At 40.4% G+C, this 26,352-nt stretch overlaps 1 protein-coding gene across 1 annotated transcript in view; it reads left to right on the forward strand.

Moving 5' to 3' along the window:
* Positions 1 to 524: 524 nt before the first annotated feature.
* LOC124619222 (partitioning defective protein 6) overlaps positions 525 to 26,352 on the forward strand; it is a 138,802-nt gene continuing 112,974 nt past the window's right edge. The window contains exons 1-2 of the mRNA XM_047145447.1: positions 525 to 779; positions 11,565 to 11,790. Coding sequence (XP_047001403.1) covers positions 717 to 779; positions 11,565 to 11,790 — 289 coding nt within the window. The 5' untranslated portion in view covers positions 525 to 716. The remainder of the gene's footprint in view (positions 780 to 11,564; positions 11,791 to 26,352) is intronic.

Here is a 26,352-nt window from a genome sequence, read left to right on the forward strand (position 1 = left end):
GCTTATTTGGTGGCATCAAATGTGTCTGAAAGTCAAAAATTGATGGCACTGCTTCGGATCTGAGACGTTTCTTCCACGTTCCAGGGCTCACTACGTAATCATCTTGTGGGAAAAGGTTTCCGCAAAGAAAACTGCAAGACTTAGGTTTAAAATCTTTCCGCTTCACGGAAGTAATCCACTTCTTTAGCAGCTCTGGGTGCTTTAGAGGAAACCTGTTCAAAAACATCGAATTAGCAAACGCACTAAGTTTGTATTGTTGTCGTATTGTATCGGCAGTCTTATCACCTGTGAAATGGTAAGTCACTTTCCTTACTCCATCGCTTCGCACAATTGAAAGCGGAACAAGAAATCACCATTTCGATAATCCTTAATTCCTTATACACCGTACAGACCGAGAGAAACTTCTTGGCAAATTCAAATATGGCGGGCAATACAGACGATAGTAATCAGCTGGTAGAGCCATCTATCGGTAGGTCCGGTAGTTGAGCATCCCTCATTTCGCTAGCTTTAGACGCCTGTGTGCGTGTCTGAGACTACAGCAGGTGCCTCTTGTGACGTCATGTGTACACTCATTGCGTTAGTTGCCGACGGTGATTGAATCAGTAATGTGAAGTAAATTTCGTGTGTTTGTAATTTTATTTTACTTTAAATACAAGATAGTGAGAATGCGCTTTTCGTCCTGTGTGTTTGTGAAGTGAAGCTTAAATGTTATCGAAATGTCAAGGAGTTCTAAGACACAACATAAAGTTGACAGCGGTACTGTCGAGGTGAAAAGTAAGGTGAGTAGCCTTTAGGGATGTAATTCATAAACTTTCTCACTTTGTGTCACCATCAGCTTCGAGTTATGTCTAGAGGTACATAATTATTTTATGGCACCTTTCTCGAAGACAGCTCTCTAATGTTCAAGACAAGAATCGAATTTGTCAAGCATTTAGTATAACATAACCTGTCATTTTATAATGTTATCATTACATTGGATACTCGATGACAGCAATGTTGCAATAGAGACGTCATGTAAAGCTTGTTTGAATCTAAAAGTGATACAGACGTGTATTTAAGTGCTCATAAACGCACTGTTAGCAGAATCGGTCGTCTCATTAAGATTTTTTGTTTGAAATTTGGTGAGCTGCGAGTAGTATTTAAATTATAGAGTAAGACTGTACTCCGCACAAGACCACTGAAGTTTACAAAATAAAACTTTAGTACCACAAATATTTTCCAAATGGGAGGCAAGGTTTCTTCTTTCATGTTATTGCAAATGACTGCTGATTACCACAGCCAATCGTATTTTATAAACACGTTATGTCTCGTTGAACTACTCATTTCTTAGTAAAGTATGGCTGTCTCTTACATGTCCCTGGAGGGTATCTTTTGCCTTTTACAGACCTAGTTATGAATTACATCTGTAGGCTCCAGCCTAACAGCCTTCTCTCTAGCCATCAAATCAGATTTAGTACATTTTCCTTCAATATACACAAAGAAATTTTTCATTAGTTTGTGTTGAATATATTCCTCATTTCATAAGATAAAAATACCTGGGCAAAGTAACATGATATGAAACACTGCCAGCCAATGATTTGTTATTTTACAAGTTGCCCATCATTTCATTATCATATTTGATTTGTAATGTTTTTATCAAAGTATTGTTAGCTTCATGACTGCAACTGTTAATAAATATTCCACCAAAGCCACATACAGGTACTTGTAGATATTTTACTGTTTATGATGTCACCAGTCTTCTTTTATTATTTCTGTAGTGACAGAGGTCTTCCAAATGGAATTTATACTACCAGTTGAATCAAATTCAAAAGTGTTGTCTTGTAGAATATTTGATATCAATAACTATTACATACCCATTTTTGTCTTGGAGATGACAGTTTGCATTCATCCAAAATACAAATTCTGTTTTTAGATTTATTGTAATGTCGATTTAGAGTGACAAACATTAAAAAAATTTTAAAAAATTGGCACAGAAGAGCACTGAATTTGCAGAAATGTTTTGTGGCCCATATTGTATTCATTCTCAATACTGTAGTCTGCATTCTGTCACACAAGGTGGGTGTACAGATTGTTGAATGCTGTAATTATTGCAGTATCAGTTGTTCCTTACTGTCTTTATTTCTGTGATGCATACCTCATAAATGGCTTTTAAACTTTTGCAGCTTGTCACAGTTAAATCTCACTGCTGTGTATGCATTGACTTCTTCCACATCCTTGAATGTTCTCCTATAGTTATGGGATTTACTGAAAACATTAAATGAGCTGAATAGTTGACGTATCTGCATATCAGATGCAGTTGGGGTGTCAATGAAGTTTAGACTGATTCATTTATATTGAGACTGTTCCTAATGATAAGCTGTCAAGCATCTCCGTAAAGCAATATCACGGGGGGGAAAGCAGAATATCTGCTTTCATTTACTATCCATGCTGACATTTCAACGAAGATAATTGACAGGAAAAAAACACACTGTCACTTTATTGTGTTATTTTGGTAACTTATCTTCAGTGAAGCAGGTCACAATATGATGATTAAATGATTTATATAATATAGGTTCAGCGGCAAGGAGAACTGCCATTCTATAATTTTCCAGTATCTGGCCAAAAACTCTACTATGATTGATGTCTGACAGATTGTAAGTGATTTTCAAAATCCTATATCATTTGCTTATTAAAACTTCCTACACGAGTCGGCTTGATCACACTGAAGACCTGCACCTGTGAAACTCCATATACGTACAATGAGCAGAACTAGGAGAATCAAGTTTTGTATGCATTTTCCAGAAATACTCTATCCATAAAAAAAAGAAAAATCTGGAGCACAAAAGCAGCTGACCCATTTTTCTACAACCTCTTGCACTTTTCCTCCATCCCCACTCCCTCATCCTTCCAGAAATACTATATACCTCTACTGGTTTTTAATTCATGGTTGTGTACTCGCAATCCTCTCTCTCTCTCTCTCTCTCTCTCTCTCTCTCTCTCTCTCTCTATATATATATATATATATATATATATATATATATATATATATATATAGAGGGAAACATTCCACGTGGGAAAAATATATCTAAAAAGAAAGATGATGAAACTTACCAAACAAAAGCGCTGGCAGGTCGATAGACACACAAACAAACACAAACATACACACAAAATTCAAGCTTTCGCAACAGTTTGTTGCGAAAGCTTGAATTTTGTGTGTATGTTTGTGTTTGTTTGTGTGTCTATCGACCTGCCAGCGCTTTTGTTTGGTAAGTTTTAAGATATATATATATATATATATATATATATATATATATATATATATATATATATATATATAGTAACTTCTTATGAAAAATTGAGTTGCTATTTGTCTGACTTACTTCCTGGTTCGGGCAGCCCTAAACTGTCTAAATCTAAGGCCCAATAGCAACCAAGAAATTGTGTTCTTGAATCCGATTAATCCATTTGGCAGTATTTATTGACAATCTCTACCAGCTTCACAATAAACCCTGTTGTGGAACATAGTATGTTTACAGGTTGTAACAACTGTTTAGCCTTCGCAGGCACCTTTGGAAAACCAAAATTGGCACACTGCTAAATAGCAAATCAGCTATTCTGTGAAAACTTCCAACATTATTTCTTCATGGTCTTTGGTGTATAGCTTGCCAATGATGACTGACTGTACATTCTATAGGTACACTTTCTGCTTGGTCATAATGTATGCTGCACAGGGGGATGGAACGTGCGGGGCGGGGTACGTAGTAACAGGTCGGAACATATTGTTCTAAATATTGGAACTTCCCAGTATTGTGTTCTGGAGGAGGAGTAAATGAAGTATAAGACACCATTAGATGTTGGAAATATTGAATCATAATTGTGAAAGGAAACTCAGTCCAGGTGCTGTAGTGTAGTGTCTTGAAAGCAATTGAGTAAGACATGACTTACTACAGCTAGGTGACAAGGACAAAAGGAGAAAGGTAGCAGAAGCCTTAACCATGACATGGAGTGGTCCTTTGGGCCTAATCACAAAGTAAGTAGTAAAAATAAACAATGGAAGATCTTGGTTGAAATGTCGACAAACGATAGATTACTACATACCGTAAAGATAAAAAAGACTGTTACTGTCTGCAACTAAAAGTTCCATCTTTACGGTGAGCAGCAGTCTATCCTTTCCATAATAAAGTAAACAGTAGGAAAGAAATATTGTAATGTTTTCTAAGATAGATGTTTTTAATGGAGTAGATGGAGAATTTAGCTGTTAAAGGCTCACAAATTATGTAATTAAATAAAAAAATTATCTATCAACCTCTTTCTTTCATTTTTAATACATGTTTAGACTCTGCAGAGTTTTCCCAGATGCACTCAAAGCTGCTAAAATTATAACAAGTAGGTAAGAATCTGCCCTAAAACTAGTTACCTGTTTCTATTGTCCCAGTTTTCTCTAAAGTATTCTTCTTCTTCTTCAGTAGCTCTACAGCCCTTGGTGTGCCTTGGCTTCATCAACAATCTTCGTCCACACTTCTCGGTTATTTCCTGCTCTTTTCCACCCCCGGACTCCCATATTGCTGATATCCATTATTACCTCATCGATCCATCTTCTTCTAGGTCTCCCTTTTCGTCTAACTGAATGGATCATGCCTTTCATCATTTTCTTTGGAATTCTACCCTCTGCCATTCCCTCCAAGTGTCCTAGCCATCGTATTTGCTGTGATTTCACAAATTTTACTATGTCCCTGCCTTGTATTAACTCTTGTAATTCGGCATTGTAGCGTATTCTCCAGCCTTCTTCCTCCCTTATTGGCCCATAGATTTTGCGTAGTATTTTCCTCAATGCTTTTTAGAGCATTTTTATCATGTTCTGTCAATGTCCATACCTCTGAGCCGTATGTGATAACTGGGCGGGCTAGGGAATTATATATTAGCAATTGAGTTTTTCTTGTAACAAGGCTACTTTTGAAAAGCTGCATATTTGCAAAGCAAGCTCTGTTTCCTGCTTGTATTCTTTCCCTTATAGCCTTTCCAATACTGTTATCATTTGTTATTAGAGCTCCCAAGTAGTTAAAAGAGGACACTCCATTGAAGCATTTGCCGTTGATGTTTAGGTTTTTAGGGGTTCTTCTGGCCTCAGATTGTGACATTACCATATATTTTCTTTTGTTTTCATTTACTATGAGGCCAATTTTTAAGGCTTCTGTTTCCATTGCCCAGTATGTTTCTAGGAGTGTATTGGTATTTCTTCCTACTATAGCAATGTCATCAGCGTATGCACATATCTGGCCAGTTTTCATAAATATGGTGCCTGTTTTGTTTATTTTATTTACTGCACTATGCAGGGCTATGTTGAATAGGACAGTGGAGAGACTATCCCCTTGCTTCACACCTTTATTAAAGTCAAAGCTTTCACTTGTTCTGGTAAGGACCTTTACTTTCGCTCTTGTTACTGTCATTGTCATTCTGATTAGTCTTATTAATTTAGCACATGTACCAACTTCTTTCAGTACTCTGTATAGTTCTTGCTGATTTATGAAAGCTTGTTTGAAATTGATGAATAAGAAATGCAGATCTATATCATATTCATAGAACTTTTCCATCATTTGCCTTATCACAAATATTTGATCAGTTGTTCCTCTGCCTGGTCGAAACCCACACTGATATTCCCCTAGTATGCCTTCTGCACACTTCCGTATCCTTTCGTTTGATATACTTGTGAAGATCTTATAAGCTGTACTTAGGAGTGTTACACCTCTATAGTTTTCACATGCTGTTCTATCCCCTTTCTTATAAATGGGGACTGTTATTCCAATTTTCCAATTATCTGGCATAGTTTCTGCTTCCCATATATCTGATATTAATGTGTGCAGTTCCTTTATTACAGCCTCACCACCAGTTTTTATTAATTCAGCAATCATGCTGTCATCCGCAGGGGCTCGATTGTTTTTTGACTTGTGCACAGCCTGGGAGACCTCTTGTAGTGTTGGCTTTCTTGCCTCATTGGTGTCATTGTCTACTTCCGGCTCCACTCTTCCTTCCTGTGCAGCTCTCTCTTCATCTTCTAGGCTGGTGCTTAGTGTATCTTTGAAATACTCTGCCCATCTTCCCACTATCTCTCCTTCCTCCCTTATCATTTTTCCCATCTTCATTGGAACAGGCCATTGTTTTTGGTTGGAATCTATTCTTCATTTTGCCTATGGCATGATATAACTTTCTTATTTCACTCTGTTCCTTTAGTTCTTCTAGTTCTTGAAATTTCTTCTTATCCCACTCTCTTTTCTTTCTCTTGCACAGTCTGTTAGCTCTTCTCCTTAATTCTCTATATTGTTCCACATTACTTCTGGTTTCTCTCTGTAGCACTTTTGTTGTTGCCCTGTTCTTTTCCTCTATTGCTGACCTGCAATCTTCATCAAACCACTCCTGGGTTCTTCTGTTCCTTCTTATGCCTATTATTTCCTCTGCAGCATCCTTAATGGCTTTTTCAAACCTGTTCCACCTTTCATCTACTCCTACTGTGGTCTCTTCATTGCTCAACTTTCTGCTTAGTGTTACTTGGTATTTTTTTACTTCATCAGGGATGTTCAGTTTGTCTGTATTCCATTTCATCATCTTTCCCATTCTGTTGCCATTTGTTAGTGACAGTTTCTCTCTCAAGACTGATTTTATCAAAAAGTGGTCTGAATCACAGTTTGGTCCACTGTTAGTAATGCCACCTGCTGTCTGTGAGTAGTTACTGCACGCTGATGTCGAACATCAGTGGTGGTCTACATTGATGTGACAGCAATGTGTATAAAAAAGCTGTGTCAGGGTTCTTTAAGTTCAGAAATATGGACACTGTTGGTTCACAAATTATGCAATTAAATAAAAAAATTATCTATCAACCTCTTTCTTTCATTTTTAATACATGTTTAGACTCTGCAGAGTTTTTCCAGATTCACTCAAAGCTGCTAAAATTATAACAAGTAGATAAGAATCTGCCCTAAAACTACTGACCTGTTTCTATTGTCCCACTTTTCTCTAAAGTATTAGAGTCTCTATTGTACAACCAGCTAAATAACTATTTCAAAAAGCATGCTCTCTCTGCTTCAACAAACTGTTTGGAATCCAACGTGGTAAAATACTACTAATGCTGTCACTGAAGTTGTTGACCATGTGTTAACTGCATTTGGAAATAAGGATCTAATACATGCTGCACTTTGTGATCTCAGCAAAGCCTTTGACTGTATACCCTTTAACACCCATGTTGCCAAACTGGAATTCAGTGGCATACATAACCCATCTTTAGCTGTAATGAAGTTCTATTTAAGCAACAGGAGGCAGTTTGTCTCAGTTAAAAACGAGTGCTCTTTGTTGAAAGAAATTTGGACTAGAGTGCTGCAGGATTCAGATCTTGCTACCATTTCTCTTCATCATTGTACTTTAGGCTTTCACTCTGACTGAAAATGAACTGGGAGAAACATAGCATGTCTGCAAGAGAATAGCAAATATGTGCCATCTCATGTGGAAACAGATGGATGCAGTTACTAATGAGTGCCTGTCACACACTTTTTATGACATATTGATATGGGAGTATACTTATTGCATCAGTTAAATTCTGAAAATTCAAAACAAAACAAAAATCAGAATATGGGCAGAATGTGGGAAACTGCTGCAATTAGTAACCCGAGAATTGGCAAGGGAACCATACCTAAACAGGTAATATTACGGCCAATGCTGACCTTCCTTTTAATTCCTATTGATGTATGTCTCGGGTTCTTCAGCCGACCCTGGTTTGATGATTTTTCTGATGTTTTTCCAGTACAAGTGGCTGAAATTGTGAAAGATATACCCTCTATTGTTGGTGGTGGAGTGGAGTCGAGCTCAAGGCCGCAGGATGTATTTGCATGCCAACATCTAAGGGCTTTTCCATGGTCATTTCTGGTGCGGTTTTCCTCTTGCTACGTGCAACAGTACGTCGCTGCAGCATGTGAATCAATTATATGTTCACGTTGTGGCTTTTTTCTTTGTTGGTGAAGCTGTTCACATGTTTGTATATTTCTACAGCTTCTCTGAACAAGCAGCTGACAGCTCTTCTCTACAGCCAGAACTTCCATGCTAGCGAATTTTACTATGTGCCCAGCCTCACACAGCGCATTCTCTGACACGGCCGATTTCTACACCTGCCGCAACTTGCAATGTCGCTTATGTTCTGTGGTCCTGGTGTTGATTGATCATTCAGTAATTCCAGTATAAATTTTTCTGCATGTATATGGGTTGTGGTATATTCCCAATATTGCAAATGGGCCCCTTTTACTCCTTTGCTGATATGAGACACTCATTGATCTCCTTTGTTAGTTTATAAATAGTCTGTATGCTGTGTTTGCACAATAAACGGCCGATTCTGCCCATCACTGGAAGTGTGTGGCAGAAAGGCTGTACCTGACACTTCCTTTTTTGATGTGTCACTTTGCCAAGTTTTTGACTCTGTTACACTTCTTTGTATAACTGGTGGAGTACTCATTGTTCCTCAGAACACTTTCCAGGTGTTGCATCTCATATCTGAGGTGCCGCAGCTCACATACTCGTCTTGCTTGTAATGCGAGCGAGACGAATATGTGAGCCACAGCACTTCAGATGAGAGATGCGACACTTGGAATGATGGACAGAATCAGCCGTATATTGTGGAAACATGGTGTACGGACTATTTATAAATTAACAAAGATCATAAAGTCCCTCAGATCGGCAACAGAGGAAAGGGGCCCCACTTGCAATGTCAGGAATAAACTGCATACTATGCGTGTGCAGAGAAGTTTATGTTGGAATGACTGGATGATCAATTAACACCAGGATCACAGAACATGAGTGGCATTGTAGCTTGTGGCAGGTGGAGAAATCCATCGTATCAGAACACGAGCACTGTGTGAGGCTGACCACATAATAAAATTTGCTAACACGGAAGTTCTCGCTGTAGACAAGCTGTCACAATCATTCGTTCAGAGAAACTATAAAAATACAAAGACATGAGAATAGCTTCAACTAAAAAGAAGAAAGCCTCAAGGTGAACCAATCCTGGATTCCCGTACTGCAGCCCCATTGCAGGTAGCAAGAGGAGAACTGCACCGGAGATGACCACGGAAAAGCTCTTGGATGTTGGTGCACCAGGTACATATAATCTGCGGCCACAAGCTCAACTCCAGTCCACTATCAGCAATGGAGTGCGAATCTTTGACAATGCCACCCACTCATGCTGGGGAAATGTCACAAAAATCATCAGACATCGGCAAAAGAACCCAAGACAGAAATCAACATGCAGTTTGTCAGTTCTCCTCTCCTCCCCCACTCCCACCTCTTACATTTCACTCTAATACCAAATTCATGCTGCAGAACATGTCCTGTCAATTAGTCCTTTCTTTTAGTTAAAGTTGTGCCATACTTTTTTCCCCGATTTTATTCAATGGCTCCTCACTAATTATGTAACCTCCAGCATCATCATCCTGTAGCACTATATTTCAAAAGTTTCTTATTGTCTTCTTGTCCTAACTGTATACCAATAGAAAAGATACACGAAAGTATTTATGTTAACGAATATCTATTTTTCATAAATTCCTCTCTTCTTATTAGCAGTCTGGATTTAATAATCTAATTCTCTCAACCTCGTGTTATTTAGTTTTGTTGATGTTCATTGTATAGCATATTTTCAAGATTATATCCATTCCATTCAATTGACCTCCCAAGTCCTTCACTATCTCTGAAAGAATTACAATGTCACAGGCAAACTGCCGTGTTTTAATTTATTCTCCCTGTGCTTTGATTCTCTTTCCAAATTCCTCCTTGGTTTTCCTCACATCTTGCTCAATGTAAAGATTGAATAACATCAAGAATTGGCTATATACCCTGTCAAACTCTCTTCTCAGCTACTGGAACTGCTTCTTTTTCATGCCCTTCAACTCTACTTAGTGCAGGCTGGTTTTTGTAAAAGTTGTAAATAACCTTTTGATTCTGTATTTAATCCCTACTTCCTTCAAACTTTCAAAGAGTGAAGTCCCGTCCACATTGTCGAAACCATATCTCTAAATAAACAAATCCTATAAATGTAGATTAGCTTTTCTTCAACCTCTCTCTTAAGATAAGACGTGTCAGTATTGCCTTGTGTGTTTCTACTTTCCTTCAGAACCCAAACTGATCTTCCCTTGGGTCGGTTTTTACCAGTTTTTTCAAAATAATTTGTCAATATTGTGCAACCATGCCTTATAAAACTGATGGGTCAGTAATATTGGTATGTCAGTAGCTACTGCATTCTATAGGATTGTAATTATGTTCTGAGAGTATTTCATTTGTCTTTTATGGGTCTTGCATTCGAGATAGAATAGTTTTGTCATGATGGCTTTCCCAAGGATCTCAATAATTCTGAAGAAATGTCATTTGTTCCAGAAGTCTTGTTTCAGCTTGGCCTATCAATCTCAATCTGTCAGTTTCTTCTCACAGTATCATATCTTAAGCTGCAATTGTAATACAGCCAAAAATCATAATACTATTTAGGATGTTTTCCATCACTTGCTATGACACTCTTGTAAAGCTTTTTGTGTGCAAAAAATACAAAGTTGCTGCTTGGTTCAAATTCTCATTTAAACTTTTCGTACCGTTACATCCGACTAGGTGAGGCTGTTCTCAGAACAAAGGAATACCTCATCCAAATAGATCCATACACAGCAGTGTAAAGTGAAGGAGAGGGGACATCAATTTGTTCTGACCTGAGCAATCGTGGATAACAGTTTGTGTGTGTGTGTGTGTGTGTGTGTGTGTGTGTGTGTGTGTGTGTGAGGTAGAGAGAGAGAGAGAGAGAGAGAGAGAGAGAGAGAGAGAGAAATAGAAATGTGTCATAGTCTTTTCATTGTGTCAACTGCAGCTCAAAGTGTCTTTACAGGGAGTAGCAATCTATCCTTTCCATAACTGTTGACATTACAACCTGGGCTTTTTGTTGTTCAATGCTAATTTGTAACTTTTTGTGGTACAAAAAGCTTGTTTGGTAGTTAGTTCTACTAAGTTTCAAGAAAAGACTGGATTCTTTCACAACTCACTAACTTGCACAGCTTCCAATCCTATTTTATATTCCTGGCCTATTGACTTCGTTTGGAAGTTGCTCTTCTGTGCAAGACTGTATAAAGTTCCAGCCAGTTACCTATTGGCAAGTATCATAATAAACATTTGTATTTACTATGTGAAAAGATTTTAAACAGGATAGGTGCTGTTGCACACCTTCTTTGCTACGATCATAGTAAAATGAAAATAGTGTTCAGCACTATGTCTGGGTTGATCAGTCACCCAACTTGTAGAAAGTTTTTGCTCCTTTGGAGTTAGTTTTAGAGACCCCAGGATTAATCAGATATTATTTTTTCACCATCAGCCTACTCAGGTCCTACATCAGCAAGTTACAGGATGTATGAAAACTTTTGTGAAAGAGGTTATTTCATATTTTATGCTTATTAAGGCAATATAAGACCCTCCTAGTTTTGCTTCCTAAGTCCCTCCTAGTTTTGCTTCCTATTTAATTTTCCAATGTTGTCAAATTAGAGGTGGTGATTGTTTCCATCATAGAAAATATTTTTCATTGACAGTTTGATGCTGAGTTCCGCCGTTTCTCAGTTAACCGGGATGAGATGCGTCGGTATGACGACTTTCAGCAGCTAGTGGAACGACTACATCATTTGTCAGACGTCCCATTTCTGCTTTCATACACTGATCCACGTGATGGAGACCTGCTTCCCATCAACAATGATGATAATCTTGGACGTGCTTTACTGAATGCACGGCCTCTTCTGCGGCTAATAGTGCAACGAAAAGGTAAGTAAAATAACCTGCTTGATAACTATAAATTAATCACAGATTTCTTCAAAATGCAAAGGATAACATCATTGGGTTTTTTAGGCAAATGAGATTTCACCAGGTTACTCTGACAGATACATGCTAGTTGACACAAGTTATTGCCTCTTTATTCAATAATAATAATAAAACTAAAGTACTATAGGGTCCTTTGCCACCACTTCACCTATCATGCAGTCTCATTACCCAGAATTTTGCCCTCATTGTGAAAGCAATGGTTTTATAACCCACCACCCTGTCCAAGCCCATCCGTGTACTACCACTGGTCCCAACCCCCTGTGGATGGACCAGCTGCAAAATGAGGATCTTACAGTCACAACCATCTCTTATTGCCATCCAAAGCTGTCATTTGGTATAGGTGGGTTCAACCAATCTATGCTAGACTACAAAAACAAGCATTTAGGTTTAAAGCAGGATCGCTCCTTTTTTTTTAGCATATAGTGTGATTTTCATATTTGCCAATGCTTTTAAAATGTGGAAAAAATTGCAAAGTGGTTGCCAGAGAAGACTTCTGTGCTTTACTTAATAAGCGGAAGGTTAATATAAAAATGAATGGGGGTTACCTGTACATTGATTATTTACATATTTTTTTTAAACGGGCACTATAGCTGAGTCGATGTTACTTTAAGATGATTGATCATCTAAAACCTTCAGCAATTCTATTGCAAGTAGTTGCTTCATGAGACACAACAGCCTGTTACACTTTCAGTGACGTGTTAGTGTGGCGGAACGAAGTGTCACATTTGCTGATCTACTGATACTAAATTTAATCTGCTTATCATATGAATCCTCATATTATCTTTCAAATTGATATTTTTTCAATTTTTTTTTTTTCTCTAGTACTGTGAAATGTGTGAATATAACATGAACTGGCAGAAAAACAAAAATTTGGTTTAATATTTGAGCAACTGAAAACCCATGGCACTAAAATTTTGTGTAGAAAGGTGCCTAAGGTTCTGTACTGTGCTGGGGAAATGGAAAGTACAGTAGTAAAATTGTCTTCTTTTTTAATATAAAAAAATAAAAATAAATAAAAGTTGCTGGCACATATATGTAATTGAAAATAATGTAAATAAGTAAGTAATTAATCTTTTAATAGACAAATATCTATAATTTAATTCACAATGACTCTGAGCTTGTTCTACATTTGTGATTATTAGACATGTCCCAGTGTTAATTTTCTAAATTTCTGCAACTGTGGCCTGTTCTGGCTATAATATTCATTTGCACTTCACATACACGAAAGAGAGAAAGTCGGGCATCTTGTGTGAAATCTGCTTTGAATAGTGAGAACTTGTCTGGGGGCCTTGGATTTCCCACTGGCCTTGTCATGTCATTGAACTTCCTTTACCTTCCATTGTTCTCAGGATTATATGTAATCTTTTCTCAGTGTCGTTGGCAGAAGTGCATTATTCATCATTGTTTTGCTATTTGTGAGTGAGTGAGCGAGTGAGTGAATGAGTGTCTTCAGAACCTTGTTTTCATGAAAAGTGTTTCTGTTCAGTATTCTTAGCATTCATTGGCTGCCTCTTTTCTTTAATCATCTTTGTTCCAACTCACTGGTCTGGGTCATCAGTCTTCTTAATGATTTGATGTGGCTCGCCACAAATTCCTCTCCTGTGCCAACCTCTTCATCTCAGAGTAGCACTTGCAACTTATATCCTCTTATTACTTGCTATGTGTATAATGGAGAGATCATCATGACACTTTTTCAATTAAAGACCAAATGACCTGTGGATACACATAACGATTATTGAATGCAGTGGTTTCCATTGCCTTCTGCATCCTCATGTTGTTGATCATTGTTGATTCTTCCCATTAAGAGCAGTTTCCCATTCCAAGGGCCCGAGTGTGAACCACTGTCCACTCCTCTGCTCTCTTTGACAAGGCTGTTGGCTGAAGGGAGTGACTGGTCTGAGTAGGACGATTAAATTTTATTATGTTTATGAATGTTGTCATTTTTAGTAGAGAAACTCATCATCATCTGGACAGGTTTCTGAAGGTCCCACCATACCACTTCAGGTGAATTCTGGGGTGGTTACTTTAAAAGGCAGTGACCAAATACCTGCCCCATCCCCCCAGCCAGAGCTGCTGCTTTGTTTCTATTGGTCACTATCACTGTTGTCACTGAGTGGAGGAAACTTTAATTTCCCTTTCCCATCAAAGACAAGAATAGTGTGTATCAATTTAAGCATTAATACTACTCCTAGATAACAAAGGTTTTTTTTAAAAAAAGAATGTGAAACATAGAAAAGAATCTTAATTTTTAAGGTATGAGGTGCTATCCAAAATTTTCAAGACTGGTGCAGCCGTCTGTTGAAAACCTTGCCTTTGGACTAATGGTCACCATCACCCTCGAAGTAGATCCTGTCCGCATGTACCATCCGGTCCCAATGCTTCTGCCATTGGTCAAACGTTTTCTGGAAGTCTGTTCATTGAGGGCGTTTATCACCACCAACAATGCGTCTTGAATCCTCTCTAGTGTGTCGAACCGACGGCCCTTCAATTTGCGTTTCAGTTTTGGGACTAGCACCAAGTCGCAAGGTGCCAAAACAGGTGAGTATGGTGGGTGGGGTAAAACCGCCATGTTGCATTTTGCCAAAAAGGTCCCGGTGAGCAAGGACGTGTCACAGTGTGCTTTGTCGTGATGCAGCAGCCAGTTCCCTTGACGCCAAAGTTCGGGCATTGTCGCCGCGTGTTTTCACAGAGCCATCACAAAATGTCACAGTAGTGTGTGGAATTCACTGTTTAGTTGGGTGGGACGAATTCTTTGTGCACAATTCCCTTGGTATCAAAGAAAACGATGATCACTTCACTTTGCTCTTCACCTGTCTCGCTTTTTTGGGTCTTGGAGAGCCAGCCAGGGCTCTTCCACTGGGACGATTGTTGCTTTGTCTCTGGGTCATAACCATAAACCCAGCTCTCATTGCCGTGACAAGAAGGTTGGATCATCAGATGCAGTCTGACGAAGGTCCGCTGTTCTGTTTGCGAATCTATCGTAAAATTGCCACACACCAAACAGAGAGTATTACGGAAATCACTGTGGACATGCAACATGTCCTCCCAGCTGAATGCCACTCCACACACTGACTCATCGGGTATGTAGCTCTCGTCACCTAGTGGTGCAAAGATCTACTACTCCTACTTTCCAGATGACAGCACCAGTCCCGAAAATTTTGGATTACATCTCGTATGTGTGTTCGAAGTTGCTTTTAAGTAATTCATCATGTTAATTAATGCTGAATTTTTGTTTGGATACAGTCCATTTAAGCAACATATATAGTTAGTGGAACACTCTTAGGTATTTCATATTACTAAGCCATTAAATAAATAACTTAATCAGTTTTAACAGTTGCTTTCAGTGACAAATTGTACTGGTTCACTCTTTTCAAGCTTCTTCTTTTTTTAAGTAGTTAAATGAGGTTCAGATGTTCTATCAAAAATTTACAAGAATTAATTTAACATGTTTTCCAACATTTCAACTGGCCAGTACAGATAGTAGTTAACTTTTGGAGCATGTTGCATCCAAACTGCCATTGAATTTTGCATCATTTGCGATGGAGAGGCAATTCAGAGGCTGGCTGTCTGGCCTTGTCCATTCCCCCTGTGAGCCGCTCCTTCATTGGGGTCCCCAGTCACCCTGAGGGTGGACAGGTACCCTCTCCTTCAGTGCATTCAGGAGGACGACGGTTCAATCCCGCGTCCGACCATCCTGATTTACGTTTTCCGTGATTTCCCTAAATCGCTCCAGCCAAATGCTGGGATGGTTCCTTTGAAAGGGCACAGCCGACTTCCTTCCCCATCCTTCCCTAATCCGATGAGACCGATGACCTCTCTTCCCACAAACAACCCCCAACCCTCTCCTTCAGCAAGGTCTGAACAGGAATATGGGGGGACGGGTTCACTAATTACTGGGAGCTCCAATGTTAGGCACACTTTGAAGTCCCATTTGGGAAGTAGTTTCCAGGACTGGAAAGAAATTCAATGAGCACTCAGTATGTCTGCGGGGAGGGGGCTCAATCGTAGATGTGGAGGGTACCTTGCCTGTGGTATTGAGCATGCAGGGTGTAGTCATATGCAAGTTGTGGATTGCGTCAGCACCAAAGGTGTCCGGGGTCATCTGTGGCTTATACGGGAGACTGGCGGGTGGTGAAGATGGCTGGCTTTGCTTATGCATCGTTCCCAGAGTTGATCGGGCTCCTTTCTTTGGGAGCCTAGTGGAGGGTCTTAACCACAGGCTTTGTCGATTCTGCAATGGTCTTCACTGCAGATTTCTGGACCTGCGTTATGGTGTAGAATATTGTAGGATTACCCTTGATAGGTCAGGGAAGCAGGTACTCGATTAGCTAGACAGTAGCTTAAAGTCCTCCGAAGAATGCTCGCCAGTCTATACGCAGATTGCAAAAACACATCCTTCATAGAGTAAAGACACTTTGACTGTCAAAACTTTAACACTAAATTGTTGAAGTATTTGTAACAAAGTTCCTGAATTTAGAGCCGTCCAGGAAAGTAGTTGCGCTCTAATTATTCTCGAAACTGAGAGCTGGCTGAAACCTGAAGTAGAAAGCTGTGAGATGATGAAGCATGGAGTGTGTACTGAAAATACAAATTAGACACCATAAGAGGGGTAGCGTTCATTGCAATCAACAAAAATTTTCTCTCCATTGATGTTGAAATTGATTCTAAATGTAAGCTGTCTGGGCACAAGTAACCAGTATAGGTGAACTCAGGTTAATCATTGGATGTTTTTATTGGCCACCCAATTCCACCTACAGGTCTAGAATCACTCAGTAGTGTGGAAACACGAAATTGTGCGATATTAGTTGGAGGTGACCTCAACCAACCAAGTACAGAGTGCGACCTTTATGTATTCACTGCAGGTGGTGTGGGCAGACAGTCTTGGGCAATAAGACTGAAACATTTTCAGAAAACTGTATTGAGCAGCTAGTTTGGTAGCCTACTCACAATGGAAATACTTTTAGACTGCCCTCATCTTATAGACAGTGTCAGTGTTGATGACAGTGTTAGTAATGAGGTAGGAATTAGCGATTGTGATGTCATCATAGTGACGAAGATTACTAAAGGTAATAAATCCACCCAGAAGGCTAGGAGAGTATTTTTCCTGGAAAGGGAAGCAGTTGTTAGTGCCCCACTTAAACAGTAAACATACATCATTTCGTACCAGTGTGATGAGTTTACGGCAGTTGTGGGCAAAGTTTAAACTGATGGTGAATCACACTTTCACTGTTATACATTTTGCACAAGATCTTGCTGATAACCCAAGAACATTATGTTCCTGCATAAAATCATGAAGTGGGTTGAAGGCTTCTATTCACTTACTCGTTGACCAGTCTGGTGTGGCAACAGAAGACAGCAAAAAGAAAGCTGAAGTTTGAAATTCACATGTAAGAAATCATTCATGAAGCAAGGTCATACAAACATACCATTGTTTGACCATCACACCGGCTCCCACATGGAGGACAAAGTAACAGGCATTCCTGGCATAGAGAAGCATGTGGAAGAGATGAAAACAAACAAGTTGCCAGATCCAGATTTAATCCCAATTCAGTTTTACAGAGAGTACTCTGCAGCATCGGTCCCTTATTTCACATGCATTTTTCATGAATCTGTCACCCAGTGCAAAGTTCCCAGCGACTCCAAAATTACAGACCACTATCCGTAACATCAGTTTGCTGTAGAATTCTTGAATGTATTCAGAGTTCGAATATTATCTATTTCCTCGAGACGGAAAAACTTCTGTCCACAGGACAGATTTAGAGTTGCCTGTGCTCATAACTCATATTGACCTTTTCTCATTTGATATCCTTAGAACCATGGATGAAAGGCAACAGCAGATTCCATATTCCTAATTTTTGAAAGGTGTTTGACCTTTTGCACCACTGAACTGTTAACAAAAGTCCAAGCATATGGATTACATTCCCAGATGTGTCTGTGGCTCACTACTTATGTAAATGAACCCAGTATATGGTCCCCGATGATGAGTATTCATCAGAGACAGAGGTATCATCAGGTGTGCCCCTGGGAGGAGAGACAGGATTGGTCTTATTCTCTGTAGGCTATACAGAAATTATCTGACAGACAGGGTGTGCAGCAGTCTGCAGCTGTTCGCTGATGACACTGTGGTATACTTGAAGGTGTCATCATTGAGTGACTGTAGGAGAATACAAGATGACTAAGACAAAATTTCTAGTTAGTGTGATGAATGGCAGCTTGTTCTAAATGTAGAAAGATGTAAGTCAGAGCAGATGAGTAGGAAAAACAATTCCATAATGTGTGAATACAGCATTGGTAGCGTGCTGCTTGACAAAGTCATGTCGATTAAATATCGAGGCATAAAGTGGAAAAGAGAGATGAAGTGGAATGAGCAGGTAAGAGTGGTAGTAGGAAAGGCAAATGGTTGACTTCAGTTTCTTGGCAGAAGTTTGGGGACGTTTAGGTGACCTAAAAACCAAGACCGCTTACAGAAAACTAGCTCGTGTGTCCCATTTTTCAGTGCTGCTAAAAGTGTTTGGGATTCCCACCAGTTCGCATTAAATGATAACATAAAGCAATTCGGATGTGAACTGTTAAATTTGTTGCCGGTAGGACTGATCAACACACTGGTATTAAGATATATGCTGCCTGAACTCAAATGGCAACCATAGGACGGAAGGCAATGTTCTATTTGTGGAGCACTACTGAAAAAATTTAGAGAACTGGTGTTTGAAGCTAACTGCAGAACGATTCTACAGCTGCCAACAAACCTTTCACACTAGGACCATGAAAATAAGAGAAATTAAGGCTCATATAGAGGCACACAGAGAGTCAATTTCTCTCCACTCTGTTTGCAAGTGGAATAGGAAAGGAAATGACTAGTAGTGGTACAAGGTACCCTCCACCACGCCCCGTATAGTGGTTTGCGGAGTATGTTTGTACATTTAGATGATATTCTGCAAACGAAATGATGTGTACCAGTGAAATGTTTTCAGCAATGTAACTCTGTTCTATTTGGTCACTTGCCACCAAGGTTTTAGTGTATTACATAGTGTCATTGTTAAATGCAAATGGATACAGATAACAAAGCAATATAATAACAAGCAGAATCAGTCTTGGTGATGTTAGCAGTTGATAAGTTAGGTGCCAAAAATTAATGGTTACGTAACAAAAAATTGTTTCTTTAAGTAAGAGATGAAAAAAAATCTGTTGCTCACACTGTAGAGAGACTAGAGGTCTATGTGAAACTTTATATGTACACCAACGTTGCTTGATGTCAGTTGTTGCACTGAAAAGTGTTACAAAGTAATATGTGAGAAACTTTCTAAGAACAACTTTGTCCAACTGAAATCAATCAACAGTGAAATCATGACTGCAGTCAATCTTCACCGTAACGTACTACCTTAAAGGAAATGTCCAGACATTTTCTTCTAAGAAAGTGTCAGTTGTAGATGAAACAATGGTCAGTCAGTGAAAGTGAAACAGCAGTCAAGTCAGTGGAAGTGATGACTCAGGAAGACATGTCTTTTGTCAAAGATAAACAGGTGAAGCCAAATGAAGTTTTGAGAAGTTTATACTTCTAGTGCAGCAGTAATTTGATGATAGATAAGATATTTCATATAAAAAATGTCACTGTAGGACTCAAGGCAAGTTGCTAAGTATAATATCGTTCCATCAGGTTTTAGAACTCTGTAAACTGAATGGGAAGAAACAGCTGGAATTCACTGAACAGTAGACGGAAACACTGACTTTTTGTTACGACCTGCTTTTGAATTGGGAGTTATTAGAGTAACATAAACAAAGCATAGTTGTGCTTCATTTGTGCACTAATTCTGTGAGCTTATCATGTGCACAGGTTAAAGTAAAAGAGGGGTCGTTAGAGGAGTGGAGACTTCATATAATATGTTTTTGTGGTCACTTGTTGGTGTATTGCCTCCAGGCTTTCGTCATACAATGTTTGTTTAATGATTTTTCTGGCATTTCACCAGCACAAGTGGCTGGCAGTGTCAAAGATGCGCCCTCCATTGGAATGCATTCACCGTTGATAAACGTCAGAAAAACCATTGAGCAGCAGCAGCAAACTGCAGAACACGATAAAGTCACTTCAGCCTCAGAGCCAAGTCAGTACGTCATGAGCTAAATGCCGCTCCACTGCATATGGTCTCCCTGAAAAGCATGCTGTGAAAAACTAGCGGTTCTAACAGCTGCATCTTTGCAGTCTAGAATTAAGCGTTCATAAAACATGCCAATAAGGTGCCCAAAAATCATTCAGGTAAAGTTAGTCAAAATAGTACAGGGCGATTATACTGAAAACCCGAACTTACCTTCCCGTAACGAAAGTGCTAAAATGCGCTCCCCCCCCCCAATATTTCTGGTTCTTATGTACCCATTTTTTTTATTTTTTTTTTAACTTACAAGCAGTGTTAATTATAGTCACAATCTCTTCCTTCACCTCACTTCGCTTGGTCTGGAAAAATGAATACCGAAAACGAAACTGTACAGTCATCTGTTACAAATCTCTCTGTCATCTGTTACAAATCTCTCTCTCTTTTCCTCGACTATTAACGGCCCCACCCACGAGCGACGGATCTGAGCGATCTGCCGCCATGTCGTGCAATCTGTCCGGATATCGCATGTGTGTGGGCAGATCACCACGATGCGATGCGTGACAGTGCGGTTGTTGGATTGTCTAGTTACCAAGCGTGATTGTTTTCTTTGTAGTGTCGTTTCGCCTTGCCCACATAAAGTAGTTTACGTTAGAATTCATAAATATTCAGGGGCCACACGAATCACACTGAGAAGTGAATTCGCCGGAATTGCCATTATATTAACAAATAATACAAAAACATTGACAAGCACCATTTGTGCACTGATAAACATTTTGATGTGTGTATTGTAGAAGTAGAAATTCATCGTAAGTTCATAGCAGTAGTTTCTATACATTGGGCACCTAATGGTGATTTTGAAGTATTCACGAAACAACTACACCCATGATTACGGTTTTCAACGGCGAAACAGAACGACGCACCGTAATATTATGACTTTTGGCTTAAAAGTTTAGTGCAAATGTATTATACAGCGGTACTCAAATCCCTTGTAATTTCATATAATCTCTCCCTAAATACATTTTATAACAAGGGTTATGGTCAGCAGTGGTGCTACTGACAACAGTTTTATAGACACATCGAGACCACAAACATATTGTGCGAATACTTGCCGTTACGCTATATGATTAATGAATGAAGAAGGAATTGAGGACTAATAAATGAAAAACGAATTTTATTAGGACACTGGAAAGATGTACGCGACACACTTAGCGTCAGTGAAAAGTGTGATATAGGCAGTAAAGTAACATACAGTTGTCAAGAAAAACATTTTTAAAACAAGTTTAATAAATTAAAATTCCCGTTTTTTTTAACTTACTTGTTGCAAGTATTCGTGGGAATGCAGACCCAACTGCCATTGCTGCTAAACAAATCAGTTCACTTTCCATAGCAGGCTTCCCGACACGGTGGCGTTCGTAATATTGTACTTGTCGAAATTGCTTGGAAAATCATTCGCTGTGTCGGCGTCGAGGCGAGTGACCTAGTTGCAACGAGATCGCTTGCGACACATCATTGTTTGGCGCCCTATGCGACAGCAACAATAAAGAATAAAACAGCAAACTAATTGTTAAGCAAGATACACACAGCAGGCCACTTATAAATATATGTATTACCCACAATCAAAATTTGTATGAAAAGTTTCAGTGAAAGCTGTAGGGTACCGGTAGTTATATACAGATATGCATTACCCATAATTAAATTTTGTATGAAAAGTTCCAGTGAAAACTGTACAGTACCGGTAGTTCACTGCTGGAGATCCACACAGATTCGACGTACGAATTCGCCATCGTGTAGGTAGTGAACAGTTAACAAATACTTCGATACTAAAATTTGTCTTAAGAATCATAATTATGGGGCTGTTTGTAATTACAACAACATGTCTGTGAACAATATTCTAGTGAAATTTTTAGAAACTGGAAGACAACTACTATTTTGCGTTCCCTCCAACGTCTTTCCTCAAAGGTTGTTAATATTTATACTATTAATATTCGAGATACTGATTTTGACATGCTCACTTGCATTTTTATTTTTTAACAAGTGGCTATACTGTTTTCATAGTGTGATGAAACGTCTCAGCTCAGACCTTAAATTTTTCCCCTACGCAATTGGTTTATAGTGCAGAGAGATCCACGCACGTTAGTTCGTTACTTGATACTTCAAGATACGTTGCCTTACTTTTGATATAATACCTTAGAAAAAGTGAATCACTCGGAAGACATTGTTGGATGTCACTGTACACTGAGGTGGCAAGTCATGGGATACCTCCTAATATCGTGTCGGACAGCCTCATGCCCGGCGTAGTGCAGCAACTCGACGTGTCATGGGCTCGACAAGTCGTTGGAAGTCCCCTGCGCAAATATTGGACCATGCAGCCTCTTTAGCTGTCTATAATTGTGAAAGTGTAGCCGATGCAGGATTTTGTGCACATACTCACCTCTCGATTATGTACCATCAGTGTTCGATGGGATTCATGTCGGGCGATATGGCTGGACAAAGCATTTGCTGGGATTGTGAAGAATGTTTTTTAAACCAGTTGCGAACAGTTGTGGGCCGGTGACATGATGTATTATCAACCATGAAATTCAGTCGTTCGCCCAAACATCCAGAGGACCCAGTCCATTCCACGTAAACATGGCCTACACCATTATGGAGCCACCACCAGTTTGTATAGTGTCTTATTGGCGACTTGGGTCCATGGCTTCGTGCGGTCTGCGCCAGATTCGAATCCTACCATCAGCTCTTACCAACTGAAATCGGGACTCAACTGACCTGGCCACGGTTTCCAGTTGTCTAGGGTCCAACCGATGTGGCCACGAAGCCAGCAGAGGTGTTGCAGGCGACTTCTGCTGTTAGCATAGGCACTCGCGTCTGTCGTCGGCTGCCATAAACCATTTATGCCAAATTTCGCCCCACTGTCCTAACGGATACGTTCGTCATACATCCCACACTGATTTCTGTAGTTATTTCACACAGTGTTGCGTGTGTTTTAGAACTGACTAGTCTACACAAACACACGACCTCTCAGTCATTTAGTGAAGGCCGTCGGCCACTGCGTTGTACGTGGTGAGGGATCATACCTGAAATTTGGTATTCACAGCGCACTGTTGACACTGTGGATCTCGGAAAACTGAGTTCCCTAATGATTTCTGAAACTGAATGCCCCATGCGCGTAGCTCCTACTTCCATTCCACGTTCAAAATCTGTCAATTCCGGTCGTGCGTCCATAATCAAGCCGAAAACTTTTTCATATCAATCACCTGAGTATAAATGACAGCTCCGACAATGTACTGCCCTTTTATGCTTTGTGTACGCCCACCTCCACCTGTATATGTGCATATCGCTGTCGCCGGCCGGAGTGGGCGAGCGGTTCTAGGCGCTACAGTCTGGAACCGCGCGACCGCTACGGTCGCAGGTTCGAATCCTGACTCGGGCATGGATGTGTGTGCTGTCCTTGGGTTAGTTAGGTTTAATTAGTTCTAAGTTCTAGGGGACTGATGACCACAGCAGTTAAGTCCCATAGTGCTTAGAGCCATTTGAACTATATCGCTGTCACTTGACTTCTGCCGCCTCAGTGTACCTTCGGACATGTACATACCATCGGCGAGTATGAAAATGATTAGAGTTCATTTCTCTGTAACAGAGACAACAGCAGCCAGACTACAGTAGTGTTGCTCGTGGTTAATTTGGTACCAGGGCTGGCAGGGTATATAAGAGTCGCGAACAGCATCAGATGTTTAGTATCACTGTAACACGGAGATGCCATGTACTCCTGTGAGACAGTGGTATCATCCCCTGGCAGGGTTTGAAAGTGGCCTCATTTTGGGTTACCATATGGCAGGCTGATCGAATCGTTGCAGTATCCAGATTTTTTGGGGCATTCAGATTTGATAGTGGCCCAGTATTGACTTGCATGGTAACGTAAGAGCAGGCATACTTGTCATCTAGCATCTGATCACTGCAAAGGATAATCTCCGTAAAGTGCACCAGGCAAATCGTAACCCCTTCAGATACACGCCTGCCATCCGAGAACAAGCAATGGACCGCCTGCACCATTACTCGGATTATTCGGAGACTAGTAGAGTGCTGATGAATGTCGTCGCGTTGTGTTCAGTAATGAATCGCATTTCTGCACTGCTCCGAATGACCATCACTGGCTAGTATGGCAGTGATCTTGGTAGAGGTCTTCCAATGTTTCGGAGAGTCACAGGGGTGTTACTCGTGTCACGGTGTGATCAGCGGGCGTGACTACAGTTCATGGCTGCAGGCTGGTAGTGATTGAGAGATCTCTTAACAACACAACAGTCTGTCAAGGACATCCTGCCTAATGTGTTACTTCTCGTATCACAATATCGTGGTGCCATTTTTCAGCAGGACAATGCTCTTTCACACATGGCAAGTGTCTCAATAAATTGTTTGCTTGATTTTGAGACACTCTGGTGGTAAGCAAGCTACCCAGATCGGTCCGCAATAGAACATGGGCGGGACCAGCTCGATCATTAAATCCATCCCATTGCCAGTATCAAGGATATCAGGGCCCAGTTGCACCAGTTGTGAGAGCTTGCCACGGGAGAGGATAAACTGCTTTGACACCCTTCTCAACAGAAGCAGTGCGTGCATCCAGGCCAGAGTGGATGCAACGTCAGACTGATAAGTGGGCTCATACTGCCAAGTTCTTTATAAATTTGGCTCGATATTGTAATGAGCGATATAACATCACATACCCTCACAACCCGTAAGGTTCCATTACGTTTCCTCCTCCCCTTCTGGGCGCGTCACATTCTGTTTCAGGCAGTGAAGATTCTTGAATAATTACGCGAACGGTACACAGCATGTCGCCGAAAGCTGACAACTCCCTTTCAACTGCTAAACCAACCACACCCAGATTTGAACGCCCTTGTTATGCTATCAACGTTCTCGTGTTAGTCCACAAAATACACGACAATATGCAGACAACAAAAACAGAGAAGACAATATATTCCATGTCCATGACTTAGACTGTCGTTTACTAATTGGCAATTCACCGGTAACCTGCAGTTTGCTACGTGGTAATTCAGGTTCATTTAGGCCTAGTTGCTGTGAGGGACGTTCCATGCACATTTTCTTTATTGGTTTTAGATAGGGCTGCTGGGAGTGGAGGAAGCATTTCCCGCTCTACACATTGACTGCTTCTTCTTTTTCTTTAGCGTGCCTGGTGGCAGATTCTGGCGAGTGGATTCACGGTCCCATTTTGTTCGCTCGTGGGTCTTGTGTGGATGAAGATTTACTGCCTTCAGGTCGTTGTGCAGCGTGTCAGCCCGTCACTGTCCTGTTCGTCACATGAGTGTCTCTCCCATGAGAGCCACTGTGTATGATGACCTTGCAGTAGTATCGCCTTCTGCGTGCAGCACATGTCCAAACCATCACCGAAGGCTATCTGGCATTTTCTTCGTTTGCTGATAGTGTCGCTCAAACGTGTACCAGTCGAATGATGTCACCTGTCCATCTAAGCATCTTAGTATCCGCGACCCCTACTTGACTCTTTTGTGGCTGGTCAACAATCAGTGTGGTAGATCTCTGAGTTCAGATAATTCATAAAACCAACTATCGCAGGTGGTTCCTGTTGGCATTCGCCACTTCATCCAAGCTGCCTGCGTCCTTGCGTTGACCTTGTCTGTAAGCTGACCATCGCTAGAGATTGTAGAACCGAAATACTTAAATTTTGATACTCGTGGTAGAGTTTCTCCGTCAGTGTTGATAACCCCAGCGTCTCGTGGATCTGATGTCATGTACACAGTTTCTTTTCGTTGAGTCGCTGTCCATATCGCGCATTTCAGTCTTTCCACTCTTTGTGTTTGACGCTCGAGATCAAACTTGGTCTCTGCAGTCAACATAACATCATCAGCATCGAGAATTGTCCGTTGTAGTAGCATATGCAGCTCTGATGTGACAGTGTCCATCACAAGGCGGAACAGCAATGGTGACAAGGCTGAGCTATGGTGGATTCCTACTTTGACGTGAAAGCGTTTGGATGCTCCTGCAACCCCTTAGACATAGCTCCTTGGGTTCAAGATACAGAAGCCGTATCCAGTTAACATAGTACTCTGGACTGCCATGGTCTCGCAGCGCTAACCAGGTTAGGTCGTGCAGTATCCGGTTGAATGCCTTTTCGAGGTTTGGAAACTTAAGGCGCAGTGTCTTGTTCTTTTCGCAGTATTTTTCAACTAGTAGCCATGCAGTATAAATTGTGTCAATTTTGCCACAATTTTTCACAAATATGAATTGGTTCCTGGTGATTTCAGCTATCTCGCGAATCCTTACATCGAGAATGCGTTCAAAGATGTTCATTGCTTTTTTTAGTAATCTGATCGAGTGGCAGTTAGAACACTCAGCAGGGCTTCCTTCCTTCCTTCCTTCCTGTTTGAAGATTGGTACACTGTTGCTCCGC

Source organism: Schistocerca americana, chromosome 6, assembly GCF_021461395.2.
Source record: "Schistocerca americana isolate TAMUIC-IGC-003095 chromosome 6, iqSchAmer2.1, whole genome shotgun sequence".
Classification (NCBI taxonomy): domain Eukaryota; kingdom Metazoa; phylum Arthropoda; class Insecta; order Orthoptera; family Acrididae; genus Schistocerca; species Schistocerca americana.